Source organism: Suncus etruscus, chromosome 6, assembly GCF_024139225.1.
Source record: "Suncus etruscus isolate mSunEtr1 chromosome 6, mSunEtr1.pri.cur, whole genome shotgun sequence".
NCBI lineage: Eukaryota > Metazoa > Chordata > Mammalia > Eulipotyphla > Soricidae > Suncus > Suncus etruscus.
Genome location: NC_064853.1, coordinates 118584478 through 118599687, shown reverse-complemented (window position 1 = coordinate 118599687; position 15210 = coordinate 118584478). Strand labels below are relative to the sequence as shown.

At 46.2% G+C, this 15210-nt stretch overlaps 1 protein-coding gene across 1 annotated transcript in view; it reads left to right on the top strand.

The window, feature by feature from the left end:
- FAF2 (Fas associated factor family member 2) overlaps positions 1-14857 on the top strand; it is a 475675-nt gene extending 460818 nt beyond the window's left edge. Inside the window, exons 10-13 of the mRNA XM_049775729.1 lie at positions 1557-1728; positions 2877-3020; positions 14051-14273; positions 14384-14857. Of these exons, the coding sequence (XP_049631686.1) occupies positions 1557-1728; positions 2877-3020; positions 14051-14233 (499 nt within the window). The 3' untranslated portion in view covers positions 14234-14273; positions 14384-14857. The remainder of the gene's footprint in view (positions 1-1556; positions 1729-2876; positions 3021-14050; positions 14274-14383) is intronic.
- Positions 14858-15210: the final 353 nt, after the last annotated feature.

Here is a 15210-nt window from a genome sequence, read left to right as displayed (position 1 = left end):
GCAGTTCGATCCCCCGGTCAGCTGCAAGGCAAGAGCCCTCTCCGCTATCCTGTGGCCTTGGACCCTCAGTGATTGTTTTATAGCAGTAATATTTGGTGACCACTGCTTGCTAGAATTGGAAAAGGTTTTGTTTTTGTTTTTGTTTTATTTTTGGGTCACACGGGCAGCGCTCAGGGGTTACTTCTGGCTCTACTCCCAGAAATCGCCCCTGGCAAGCTCGGCGGAGCATATGGGATGCTGGGATTCGAACTACTGGCCTTCTGCATGCAAGGTAAATGCCCTACCTCCATGCTATCTCTTCGGTTTTTTGGTTTTTTTTTTTTTTTCAGTGAAGTAAGGTAGTTTTTATTGAACAGAACTTACTTAGAAAGATGTGAGAAGAGAGGCCAGAGAGATAGCATGGAAGTAGAGCATTTGCCTTGCATGCAGAAGGACGGTGGTTCGAATCCTGGCATCCCATATGGTCCCTCAAGCCTGCCAGGAACAATTTCTGAGCGTAGAGCCAGGAGTAACCCCTGAGTGCTGCCAGGTGTGATACAAAAACAAACAAACAAAAAAAAACAGAAAGATGGGGCCGGAGAGATAGCATGGAGGTAAGGCATTTGCTTACATACAGGAGGTCGGTAGTTTGAGTCCTGGCATCTCATATGATCCCCTGAGCCTGCCAGGAGCTATTTCTGAGCATGGAGCCAGGAGTAGCCCCTGAGTGCTGCCGGGTATGACCCAAAATCCAAAAAACAAGCAAACAGAAAACCCCAGAAAGATGTGAGAAGAGAGAAAGAAAATACGTTTTCAAGGGAGAACATAGACTTCTCCAGAGTGGAAATAAAACAAACAAGAAAACAAGTGAGAAACTTGTTTAAGGGAGAAACAGGTTTGTAGAGCAAACCAAGGAAAGGAAGATTGTTTTATTTTGAATTGAAACAGATGGGCTAAAGCTTGCTGTGCCATTTTCTGCCAAACAAAGAGATGAGTATTTACTCTGCACTGTGTTTTCCTTTGGAAGGGGAAGGGAAGCCACATAGGTGGGGCTCACTGGTTAGTCTTGACTCTGCATTTAGGATCACTCCTATTGGGGCTTGGAATCAAATGGGTTGCCAGGGATTGAGTCCAGACTAGCTGTGAACAAGGTGAGAGCCCTCCCTGCTCTGGCTCCTCACCCCGTACCCCAAATCTGCTAGGGACCCTTCCTCACAGAGTGTGGGTGAGCTCTCCTTTCTTCTTTTCCTTGGGAGGGAGGAACACCTGGCAATACTCAAGGATTACTCCTGACTCTGCACTTAGGAATCATTCCTGGCAGTACTTGGGGGTACCATATGGGATGCAGGAATCATTCCTGGCAGTACTTGGGGGTACCATATGGGATGCCAGGAATGGAACCCAGAATGCCTGCATGGAAAGCAAGTGCCTTGCCTTCTGTACTAGCACACCAGACTTGTCCAGACCCTTCTTAACCTTGGGCATTCTCTGGAAGGAAACGTCCCTGGGTGGAGGTGCTGGAGTTACTCTCTAGCACCCAACAAGAAGATGCTTTTTCCTATGCCCCGACTCTGCAGGGAGGAGCGGAACCAGACCCAAGTGCTGAGGCAGCAGCAGGACGAGGCGTATCTGGCCTCACTGAGGGCTGACCAGGAGAAGGAGCGGAGGAAGCGTGAGGAACGGGAGCGGAAAAGGCGGAAGGAGGAGGAGATGCAGCAGCAGAAGCTGGCAGAGGAGCAGAGGCGGCGGGTATGGGCTGGTACTTCGCACAGACCACAGTCCTTACTTTTTTTGTTTTGTTTTGTTTTTGGGTCCCGACGGCACTCGAGTTACTACTCGCTCTGTGTTGAGAAATCGCTACTGGCAGGCTCGGGGGACCACTATATGGGATTCGAACCACCTTCGGTCCTGGATTGGCTTCATGCAAGGCAAACGCCCAATCGCTATGCTATCTCTCCGTCCCCCACTCCTGCCTCAAATGTGACTGATGGGGTCATGGAGCACTTGCATGTACCTCAATCATCATTACTGAGTCAGACCAATTTCTTCTCCCAAAATCTCTATAGCAGCATGTGCCATACTTGTGCTTGTCCCAGTCATTTTTATTTCTTGGGCCTTGATGTTTGGGGCCATACCTGGTGGTGTTCAGGGCTTCTTTCTAGCTGTGTGCTAGGAATAACTCCTAGCAGGGCTTCTGGAACCCTTGGGTGCCAGAGCTGGACCCCTTGGTGCAGTTCGAGTGCTCTCCCCACTTTGCTTTCTCACTGGCCCTACTTTTCATTCTGGCAGGGCTGTGGTGTGGGCCCTACCCCTCAGGGCTCCTGCATGACTTGATGTTTGGGTGTTACTTCCGTGGTGCATCCACTTGTTGAGTTTCTGCTGCAGCCTGTGGCACTCACTGTCTTCCACCTAAGTCTTGTTTTGTCACTTTCAAAGTCAACTTCTCAAACCAAGGCACTCTTTTTGGTTTGTAAACCTGTGGCTGGTTTATTTTATTTTGAGGTGAGAAGGGGGCATGGTTGGGTCACACCATGTGCTGGGGGCCATTCCTGCCAGTTTGGAGAACAGATCTAGTACAGGAAATAGAACTAGGGCAGCCACATGCAAGGTGCACCTTAACCTTGTTACTGGGGCTGAGAAAATAGTCCTGGGATTAAGGTGGTGGTGTTTGCCTTATATGCAGCTGACCCCATTTCAGTTTCTGAGCCCTGCCTGGACTGACTCCTGAACACAGAGCTAGTGGTTAATTCTTGAGCAAAGCCACATTGACCTCTAAAACCCTTTTTCTGACTCTTACTCCAGAAGTGCTTTGGTGCTTCACATTCCAGACCCAGCATTACACTGTCAGGTCAGACTTGACTCGGTGCCAGCCTCATCTCTGCCCTGTGTCTCTGTAGGATTTACAGGAGGAGAAGGAACGAAAGTCTGAGCGCCTGCCCCCCGAACCTTCCCCCGATGACCCTGAAAGTGTCAAGATTATTTTCAAATTGCCTAATGATTCACGTGTGGAAAGACGGTTCCACTTTACCCAGTCTCTCACGGTAAGGGGGTGGCCCTGAGCCTCAGGCAGCACAGGTCCCTGGTTTTCTGGCAGGGTGGGGGTTGCTGCAGGCAAGACCATCTTGGCAGTTTGCCTTTATGTCCTCCACACTCATCAGTGCTCTCTGGCTTTTGGTCTGTGGCAGGAGAGTGGGGGAGAGGAGAGAAGGCAACTTTTTCCCATGCGGTTGGGGTTCAGAGGGCCAAGGCACCCTTCTGGCAATATTCAGCTAGTGGTGCTCTGGTTTCCAGTGAGGGTCTGAGAATGTGATACTGCATTGCTGCGGGTGTGACCGCCCACTCCCACAGAGCACCAAGGATAGCCGTATGTCTTAGGTGGCTGATAGCACATGTGATCAGAATAAAGAAACATCGATGTCTAGCAGTCTGTGCCATGCCGTGGAGAGTGTCATCCCAGCTCTCCAGTGCTGCCAAAAGGCAGCTTGGTCACTCATTGGCCATCAAATCAATGGAGTGTGGAATGCTGCCTGCCTTAAGCATAATTGCCGTAGGTGTGCTGAGGTACTGCGGGCCCAATTGGAGTTACTGCAGGCTTGGTTGGTGGCAGCACAGGCTGGACCATGACCCCACTGTAAGTTGGGCTTTGATCCCAAGCATGGCAATAGGAGGCTGAAGAACAAAGCATACGTAGTGTGTGCCCTGATTTCAGGGACACAGGTTGGAGGCAAGCATACTGTGGGGGCCAGTGGTGGTTAGAAGTGGGATCGAGGGGCCGGAGAGATAGCATGGAGGTAAGGCATTTGCCTTGCATGCAGGAGATCAATGGTTCAAATCCCGGTAACCCACATGGTCCCATGAGCCTGCCAGGAGCGATTTCTGAGCATAGAGCCAGGAGTAACTCCTGAGCACTGCTGGGTGTGACCCAAAAACCAACAACAAAAAAAAGAAATGGGGTCGACCCGACTCCATTTTTTGGCTGACATGTCTTGCTCTGTCTTGTCAGACATGAGCCCAGGAAGATGTCTTTGAAGTGGAGCCTATGGGTTCTCATGCCAGGTGGAATGAGGGTCCTGGGGCTCAGGGCATTTTGCTTTTCCTGTCGCATCCTGGCTAAGTCACAGTTCTGTCCCAGGCCTCAGGAGTCCCATTGTAAATAAGGACAGAGCAGGGTCCAAGAGAGGAGGGAGTTTAAGGTGTGTGTCTGCATGCAGGTCAGCTCTGACTAATTCCCCAGCACTGCGTAGGGTCCCGAGAACATCTCCATGGGTCTCCTGAGTGACTGACCAGGTTCAGTCCCTAACATCTCAGAAGTTCTCCTGAGCACAGAGCCAGGAATAAGCCCTGAGCACCATGAGCAACCCTGGTGTTGCTCTCCCAATAAGCAAAAACATAAAAAGAAACAAATTTGCTTCAGAAGACTAAGTTAGGGCCTCCTGATCCCTGCGAGAGACTGCTGAGGAAGACCCCAGCAAATTTATACTTAATTTCATCAAGGTTCGCCGGCCAGGAATTGGAAAAGCAGGGAGGAATTCCTTACGCATCTCCTAGCCCATGAACCCCACCATGACACACAGTAAAAGCCACGTTACGAGCATGTCAATGGGGAAACAACAGCATGCACAGAGAATGAAGATGTCAGCTCTGATGGCCTAGAAAGTACCAACCACAGAGTTAAACTCTCAGACAAGGAGTTTAGAGCAGTAATATGGAGGATGCTCATAGAACTCAAAGAAAGAATAGAACGCAAGAAGAGAACGCAGGGCCCGGAGAGATAGCACAGCGGCGTTTGCCTTGCAAGCAGCCGATCCAGGACCAAAGGTGGTTGGTTCGAATCCCGGTGTCCCATATGGTCCCCTGTGCCTGCCAGGAGCTATTTCTGAGCAGACAGCCAGGAGTAACCCCTGAGCGCTGCCGGGTGTGACCCAAAAACCAAAAAAAAAAAAAAAAAGAAGAGAACGCAAAGGTAGAAATCAGAAAACTCTGCACTGAAATGACAGGACTGAAAAACTCAGTAGATGAAATTAAAAACTCAATGGAAAGCCTCTCCAACAGAGTAACAGCAGCTGAGGACAGAATCAGCGAGCTGGAAGATGAGATGTAGAACAACTCCATACATAGAAGAGATTAGAAAAGAACCTTAAAACAAACGATAAGACAATAAAAAAATACTCAAAGAATGTGAACAGATGAAAATAGAAGTCCTTGACAAATTCAACAGAAACAACCTAAGAATCATGGGAGTCCCAGAGACCCAGGAAGAAAATCCCCAGGAAGAATCAGTAGTCAAGAACATCATTACAGGGCCCGGAGAGATAGCACAGCTGTGTTTGTCTTGCAAGCAGCCGATCCAGGACCAAAGGTGGTTGGTTCGAAGCCCGGTGTCCCATATGGTCCCCCGTGCCTGCCAGGAGCTATTTCTGAGCAGACAGCCAGGAAGTAACCCCTGAGCACCGCCGGGTATGACCCAAAAACCAAAAACAAAAACCAAAACAAAAAAAAGAACATCATTACAGAGAAACTCCCAGCTAAAGATGGCATGCAGCCAAATCCTGCATGCCCAAAGAGTACCAGCTAAAAGAGACCCGAAGTAAAGCACCTCAAGACACATCCTAGTTATAGTGACAAATCCCACAAGTAGGGATAGAATACTGAAAGCAGCAAGATCAAAAAGAGATATTGCGGGGCCGGGCGGTGGCGCTGGAGGTAAGGTGCCTGCCTTGCCTGCGCTAGCCTAGGACGGACCGCGGTTCGATTCCCCCGGCGTCCCATATGGTCCCCCAAGCCAGGAGCGACTTCTGAGCGCATAGCCAGGAGTAACCCCTGAGCGTCACCGGGTGTGGCCCAAAAACCAAAAAAAAAAAAAAAAAAGGGATATTGCGGGGGGCCGGAGAGATAGCATGGAGGTAGGGCGTTTGCCTTTCATGCAGAAGAATGATGGTTCGAATCCTGGTATCCCAAATGGTCCCCTGAGCCTGCCAGGGGCAATTTCTGAACATAGAGCCAGGAGTAACCCCTGAGCATTGCCGGGTGTGACCCCCCCCCCCCAAAAAAAAAAAAGGGAAATTGCATTCAAAGGAGCATCCTTAAGATTTACAGCAGACCTGTCACAAGAAACCCTCAAGGCTAGAAGCAGTGGTGGGATATAGTGACAAACCTCAACAGAATGAATACTTCACGTAGAATACTGCACCTAGCCAGACTCACTTTCAGGTTTGAAGGAAGTATACATAGCTTCATGGATAAACAGCAGCTGAGAAACTTTAGACTCAAAACCAGTCTTTAAAGAAAAACTGAGGGGCCAGAGAGATAGCATGGAGGTAGAACATTTGCTTTGCATGCAGAAGGGCGGTGATTCGAAACCCAGCATCCCATATGGTCCCCCGAGCTTGCCAGGAGCAATTTCTGAGCATAGAGCCAGGAGTAACCCCTGAGTACTGCTGAGTGTGACCCAGAAACCAAAAAAAAAAAAAACTGAAAGGTCTACTTTAAGACAAGATAGACCAACAGACACAACAAATTTCTACACAAAGATGACACTAAATCTGATGATAATTATCTCTCTCAATGTCAATGGACTAAATGCACCAGTTAAGAGACACAGAGTGGCAAAATGGATCAGAAAGCTGAAGCCACCGTTCTGTTGCCTACAAGAAACACATCTAAATAGTCAGAACAAACATCGATTCAAAATAAAAGGCTGGAGAAAAATCATCCAAGCAAACAACTCCCTTATAAAGAAGCTGGAGTGGCCATATTAATATCAGATGACACAAACTTTAGACTCAGAAAAGTTATAAGGGACAAAGATGGTCATTTCATACTAATCAAAGGATATGTACAGCAGAAAGAAATCACTCTTCTAAACATATATGCACCCAATGAGGGACCAGAAAATATTTAATACGATTGTTGACAAACCTGACAGAAGACATCAATAGCAACACAATAATAGTGGGAGACTTCAGCACTGGCCTGTCACCCCTTGATAGATCCACCAGCCTGAAACCCAATAAGAATATACTAGCTCTGAAAAGAAAAATGAAAGAAAGTGGACTAGTAGATAGATATAGGGCACTCCATCCCCAGAAAGCTGGATACACATTCTCCAGTGCGCATGGGTCATTTTCCAAAATCACATGCTGGCCCCTAAAACTTATCTCCATAAAATCAAGAGGATAGAAATTGTTCAGACTACCTTCTCAGATCACAAGGTACTAAAATTATAAGTGAACTACAGGAGGCTGGAGAGATAGCATGGAGGTGGTGTGTTTACCTTGCATGCAGAAGGATGGTGGTTAAAATCCCAGCATCCCATATGGTCCCCCAAGCCTGCCTGTGAGTGTAGAGCCTGGAGAAACTCCTGAGCACTGTCAGGTGTGATCTCCCCCCCCCAAAAAAAAAAAACCACAACAACAAAAAAAGAAGTGAACTATAAAGGGTCACAGAAGAAAAACTTTTAACACCTAGAAATTAAACAGTACACTGCTGAACAGCCAGTGGGTCAGAGATGAAATAAAAGAGAAAATTAGAACATTTCTGGAAACAAATGACAATGAAGACACAAACTATCAGAATTTATTGGACACAGCAAAAGCAGTACTAAGAGGAAAATTTATTTCTTTTTTTTTTTTTTTTTTTTTTTTGGTTTTTGGGCCACACCCGTTTGACGCTCAGGGGTTACTCCTGGCTAAGCGCTCAGAAATCGCCCCTGGCTTGGGGGGACCATATGGGACGCCGGGGGATCGAACCGCGGTCCTTCCTTGGCTAGCGCTTGCAAGGCAGACACCTTACCTCCAGCGCCACCTACCCGGCCCGGAAAATTTATTTCTTTGCAAGCACATATCAGAAAGGAAGAAGGGGCCTACATAAATAGTTTAATGACACAGCTTTTAAAATTAGAAACTGGGGCCAGAGAGATAGCACAGTGGTAGGGCGTTTGCCTTGCATGTAGCCAATTCAGGACTGGTGGCTCGAATCCTGGCATCCCTTATGGTTCCCCGTGCCTGCCAGGAGCGATTTCTGAGCACGGAACCTGGAGTAAAATTAGAAAATGAAGCCAGGAGTAAAATCAGAAATTGATCAACATAAGGAGCCAAAAATAGAAGGAAATAATAAAGCTTAGAGCAGAAATAAATGAAAAAAGATGAAGATCAAAGCAAAAGTTGGTTCTTTGAAAAAATAAAAAGATTGATAAACCACTAGCAAAGGGGGGAGGGAGGGAGAGAGAGATGGGAGGGGAGGGGAGGGGAGAGGAGGGGAGAGGGAGAGGAGAGGGAGAGGGAGAGGAGAGGAGAAGAGAAGACGTAATAAACCTGATTAAAAATGAAAAGGGTGGGCCCGGAGAGATAGCACAGCAGCGTTTGCCTTGCAAGCAGCCGATCCAGGACCAAAGGTGGTTGGTTCGAATCCCAGTGTCCCATATGGTCCCCGTGCCTGCCAGGAGCTATTTCTGAGCAGACAGCCAGGAGTAACCCCTGAGCAACACCAGGTGTGGCCCAAAAACAAAAAAAAAAAAAAAAGAAAAAAGAAAATGAAAGGGTGAGGTATCACTACAAATACCGCTGAGATTCAAAAGGTAATCAGAGACTACTTTGAGAAACTCTGTGCCACGAAAACATGAGAGAGAACCTGGAAGAAATGGATGAATTCTTGGACTCCTACAATCTTCCACAGTTAAACCAGGATGATCTAGTGAATCTAAATAGACCCATCACTACTGAGGAAATTAAAAGCGTAATCAAAAGTCTTCCCCCCCCCCCCAAAAAAAAAAAAAAAAAAGCCCAGGCCCAGATGGATTCACTAATGAACTCTTTTAAACCTTTCTAGAGGAACTACTCCCAATCCTTTTCAGGCTCTTTTGTGAAATTGAAAAATCAGAAATACTCCCAAATAGTTTTTTTATGAAGCTAACATCACCCTGATACTAAAACCAGACAGAGATGTTGCAAGAAAAGAAAACTACAGACTAATATCCCGGTGAATGCAGATTCAAAGATCCTCAATAAAACTCAAAGAGAATCATCAAGAAGGTCATACACCTTGGGCCAGAGCTATAGCAAAGCAGCTGGGTGTTTGTCTTGCATACAGCCGATCCAGGATAGATGGTGGTTCAAATTCTGGCATTCCATATGGTCCCCCAAGCTAGGAGCAATTTCTGATTGCATAGCCAGGAGTAACCCCTGAGTGTCACTGGATGTAGCCCAAACCACCCCCCCCCCAAAAAAAGGAATGGAAGGTACTTTGGTCATAAATCACGACCAAGTAGGATTCATTCTAGGAATACATGGTTGGTTTAACATATGTAAATCAATCAATAATCATAATACACTATATCAACAAAAAGAAAAACCATATTGTATCAATAAATGCAGAGAAAGCTTACGATAAGGTTCAGCACTCATTCTTGATAAAAACCTCATCAAGATGGGAATGAAGTGGGGCCTGAGAGTGGTAGGGTATTTGCCTTGCACTCATCCAATCCAGGAAGGATGGTGGTTCGAATCCCGGTATCCCATATGGTCTCTGTGCCTGCCAGGAGCAATTTTTTTTTTTTAAGTTTTTTTGGTTTTTGGCTCTGCGATCAGAAATTGCTCCTGGCAAACACAGGAGACCATATGGGATGCCGGGATTCGAACCACTGTTGGTCCTGGGTCAGGCGCATGCAAGGTAAAATGCCCTTCCGCTGGGTGTGACCCAAAAAACAACAACAACAAAAAAATGGGAATGGAAGGTACTTTTCTCAATATAGTCAAGGCCATCTATCACAAGCCAATGGCAAATATCATTCTCAATAGTGATAAATTAAAAAGCCTTTCCTCTAAGATTTGGTACAAGACAAGGCTACCCTTTTTTTTTTTTTTTTTTGGTTTTTTTTTTGGGGGGGCCACACCCGGCGGTGCTCAGGGGTTACTCCTGGCTGTCTGCTCAGAAATAGCTCCTGGCAGGCACGGGGGACCATATGGGACACCGGGATTGGAACCAACCACCTTTGGTCCTGGATCGGCTGCTTGCAAGGCAAATGCCGCTCTGCTATCTCTCTGGGCCCAAGGCTACCCTTTTTTACCACTCCTATTCAATATAGCATTGGAAGTTCTTGCCATAGCAATTTTGCAAGAAAAAGATATCAAGGGAATCCAGATAGGAAAGGAAGAAGTCAAGCTTCCACTGTTTGCAGATGACATGATTCTATATTAAGCAAACCCTAAAGACACTACCACAGTGCTTCTAGAAACAATAATTCATATAGCAAAGTGGCAGGCTACAAAATTAACATGCAAAAATCAATAGCTTTCTTATTCCCCAATAATGATAGAGAAGAAATGGACATTAACAAAACAGCCCCATTCACATTAGTGTCACACAAACTCAAATATCTTGGAGTCAACTAAAGATGTGAAGGACCTATGCAAAGAAAACTACAAAACCATGTTTCAAGAAATAAGAAAGGACACAAGGAAATGGAAACACATAACCTGCTCATGGGTTGGCAGGATTAACATCATTAAATTAAAATATAATAATAGGGGCCGGAGAGGTGGCGCTAGAGGTAAGGTGTCTGCCTTGCAAGCGCTAGCCAAGGAAGGACCGCGATTTGATACCCCGGCGTCCCATATGGTTCCCCCAAGCCAGGGGCGATTTCTGAGCATTTATCCAGGAGTAACCCCTGAGCATCAAATGGGTGTGGCCAAAAAAACAAAAATAAATAAAATATAATAATAAGGGGGCCGGGTGGTGGCGCTGGAGGTAAGGTGCCTGCCTTGCCTGCGCTAGCCTAGGACGGACCGCGGTTCGATCCCCCGGCGTCCCATATGGTCCCCCAAGAAGCCAGGAGCAACTTCTGAGCGCATAGCCAGGAGTAACCCCTGAGCGTCACAGGGTGTGGCCCAAAAACCAAAAAAAAAAAAAAAATATAATAAGTAAAGGGGCTGGCAAGGTGGCGCCAGAGGTAAGGTGTCTGCCTTGCAAGTGCTAGCCAAGGAAGGACCATGGTTGATCCCCGGCGTCCCAAATTTTTTTGTTTGTTTGTTTTTGGGCCACACCCGGCGGTGCTCAGGGGTTACTCCTGGCTGTCTGCTCAGAAATAGCTCCTGGCAGGCACGGGGGAACCATATGGGACACCGGGATTGGAACCAACCACCTTTGGTCCTGGATCGGCTGCTTGCAAGGCAAACACTGCTGTGCTATCTCTCCGGGCCCCAGGGGCAATTTCTGAGCGCTTAGCTAGGAGTAACCCCTGAGCATCAAATGGGTGTGGGCCGAAAAACCAAAAAAAAATTAAAATAATTAAACTATACCCCAAAGCATTGCACAGATTAAGTGCAATCCCTCTAAGGATAACCCTTGACATTCTTCAAAGAAGTGGATCAAACACTCCTAAAATTCATTTGGAACAATAGACACCCATGAATAGCTAGAGCAACCCTTGGGAGAAGGAGTATGAGAGGCATCACTTTCCCAAACCTTAAATTGTGTTACAAAGCTAAAGACATTAAAAAATCATAGTACTAGACTAAAGACAGACCCTCAGATCAGTGGAATAGACTTGAGTATTCAGAGAATGTGCCCCAGATATACAATCAATTAATCTTCGATAAAGGAGCAAGAAATGCGAAATGAAGCAAGGAAAGCCTCTTCAACAAGTGGTATTGGAGCAACTAGTCAGCAGCTTGCAAAACGAACTCAGACCTCCATCTAACACCATGCACAAAGATCAAATCAAATAGATTAAAGACCTGGATATCAGACCCAAAAGCATAAGGTATATTGAACAACACATAGGTAAAACACTCCATGACATTGAGACTAAAGGCTTCTTCAAGGTGGAAACAGTACTATCCATACAAGTGGAAACAAAGTTAAACAGATGGGACTGTATTTTCAGAAGCTGAGAAGCTACTGCACCTCAAATAGTGCCTAGAATACAAAAGCCACCCACAGAATGGGAGAAACTATTCACCCAATACCCATCAGACAAGGGACTAATAACTAAGATATACAAGTTACTGATAGAACTTAACGAGAAAAAAACATCTAACCCCATAAAAAAAATGGGAAGAAATGAACAATTTCTCAAAGAAGAAATACAAAAGGCACATGAAAAAATGTTCCACATAAGGGAGATGCAAATCTAAACAATGAGGTGCCATCTCATGCCACAGAGACTGGCACACCACAAAGAACAAGAACAATAAGTGCTGGCAGGAATGTGGGGAGAAAGGAACGCTCATTCACTGCTGGTGGGAATGCCGTCTAGTCAAGCCTTTATGGAAAACAATATGGAGATTCCTCAAAAAACTGGAAATTGAGCTCCCATATGATCCAGCGATACCACTCTTAGGGATATACTCTAGGAACACAAAAATGCAATACCAAATCTCTTCATCGCACCTATATTCATTGCAGTGCTATTTACAATAGCCAGACTCTGGAAACAACCAAGATGCCCTTCAACAGATGAATGGCTAAAGAAGTCATGGTACGTACACACAGTGGAATATTACGCAGCCGTCAGGAGAGAGGAAGTCAAGAAATTTTCCTATACGTGGATGGACATGTAAACTATTATGTTTAGTGAAATAAGTCAGAGTGAGAGAGAAAGATGCAAAATAGTCTCACTTTATGGGTTTTGGAACTGGAGAGATAGCACGGAGGTAGGTCGTTTGCCTTGCATGCACTATGACGGTGGTTCGAATCCCGGTGTCCCATATGGTCCCCCTTGCCTGCCAGGAGCTATTTCTGAGCAGCCAGCCAGGAGTAACCCCCGAGCAACGCCGGGTGTGGCCCAAAAACAAAACAAAACAACAACAAAAAAAAATATGGTTTTGTTTTTTTTTTTTTTTTTTGGTTTTTGGGCCACACCCTGTGACGCTCAGGGGTTACTCCTGGCTATGCGCTCAGAAGTTGCTCCTGGCTTCTTGGGGGACCATATGGGACGCCGGGGGATCGAACCGCGGTCCGTCCTAGGCTAGCGCAGGCAAGGCAGGCACCTTACCTCCAGCGCCACCGCCCGGCCCAAAAATATGGGTTTTAAGAAAAATAAAAGACATTATTGTAATAATGCCCAGAGATAAGGGCCGGAAAGACTGGCTCGTAATATGAAGCTCACCGTAAGTTGGGATGAGTGAAGTTAGAACACTAACAACTACCATGACAGTGTTAATGAGAGAAGTAGAATGCCGTCTCGAATACAGGCAGGGGGTGTGGGTGGAGGGAGATGGGGGCCATTGGTGGTGGGAATGATGCGCTGGTGAAGGAGAGTGTTCTGTTTTGTGACTGAAACCCAGCTATAGTCATGTTTGTAACCACAGTGTTTAAAGACATAGGAAAAAAAAAGAATAGATATGGTTGAAACAATTGGCATTAAGATGGCATTAGAATTGATTTATAAACTCTATTCAGTTAACTGCGTTACTCATGGTACTATGATAGACATTGGGGGAACTAATATGACACAGAACCTCTCCTAATGAATTCTAGAATAGAGACAGAAAAGTGTTCTGTACAATTACATGTTTAAGTTCCATGATATTTGAGAGATTTTATTTTTAACGTCATCAGACTGATAGCTGAGAACTTCAGAAATAACTCATTGTAATAGGAAGAAAGCAGTTGTGTTTATCTTAGGTATATTTTTCTACCTATGACTTGCTTTAGTCATTTTTCTATATTTGTGAATCTACTGTTTTATAGTACTTTTACCTTTTCATAGATAGAAATGCAAGTGGTATTGGACTCAGTTTTGTATTTGGTTAATATCCCCTGCGGCTTTAAATGTTTAATGTTGTTAGTATTATACAATGTATGTCTAAAGATCATAACTTTTGTTAGGTTGATCCTATTAAAATGTATAACCAGTAACCAAAAAAAAAAGTAGATTCACTTATGAGAGTAGTGTAAACCAAAAGAGCGAATTTGAATAGGACTGGCATTGGGCAGTGGAGATCACCTCCCGGGAGATGTCCCCATGGGCACATGTCCCTCACCCTGCCTAAGGGCATAGGGTGTCGTGACTGATTGTTTTAGGTGTCTTCAGCTTCCTCACGGTCTGCCTTTTTGTCTCCATTCTCCACAGGTCATTCACGACTTCTTATTTTCCTTAAAAGAAAGCCCTGAAAAGTTTCAGATCGAAGCCAACTTCCCCCGCCGGGTGTTACCATGTACCCCGACAGAGGAGTCGCCCAATCCTCCCACGCTTCAGGAGGCGGGACTCAGCCATACAGAAGTTCTATTCGTTCAGGACCTAACAGATGAATGACGGCTTATCTGCCTCTCCTGTCCCAATCCCTGCTCGTACCGTGTGCGCACGCGCACACACACATACCACTCACAGACACACACACACCATTCAGACACACACACACACCACTCACACAGACACACACACACCACTCACACACACACACAGACCACTCACACAGACACAGCCATGCACACACACCAAAAAAAGAGAGAAATTCCTATTATTATTATAATACAATATTTTTTTTAAAAGACTGCTGCATTCTAAGGAAGGATCGGAAACTGCCTGCCACATCCACCATCTGTGCGCGCTAGAGGTGAGCCTGAGTGCGTCAGCCCTTCCTGCCCACAGCTGCGCCTCAGACCTTCAGAACCTTCCAGTACCTTCTGGCTGAAGGAGCTGCGGCACTCCCACTACTGTTGCACATAGGGACTTCGTGTTTGTTCTGGCTTTTCGTGAACCGTGAAGTGGAAGGACTTCAGGCAACGGCTCCCAGGATGTACCCCACACCATGGACCTGGGAGGAGACAGCTGAGTGGAGGTCCATGGGACTTCCTGCCATTCATGAAGAATTTGCCTCTTTATTTTATTAATATTTTTTTCTGGTTGCTTTGTAAATGACCAAAGGAATGAGGCTGACCTTAGGTGTATTTTTTTCCCCTCCGTTCCCTTCCCTTTAGTTGAGAAAAGAGCCAATTTTTAAAGCCACCAGTTCAGAGTTGGGCCGGGTGCTGGCCATCTCCCTCCTTCCCCATCATGTTCCCTCAGAAGGTTGCTTGTTTAGGGTCCAACAACTTGCTGTCCTGTTCCCGAAGAGCCATGAGTGTGGGTGGGCCCCAGCAAGGCCTGGTCCAACAAATACCCATTACCATCCTGGGCATTGAGTGTAAGCCCAGAAAGATTTTACAAGACCCCCTCATGCCTGCCCCCACCCTCCATCTTAGCTTGTCTTGGATCCCGTGGCAGGGCACTTTGTTCCTTTGCCCACCCCA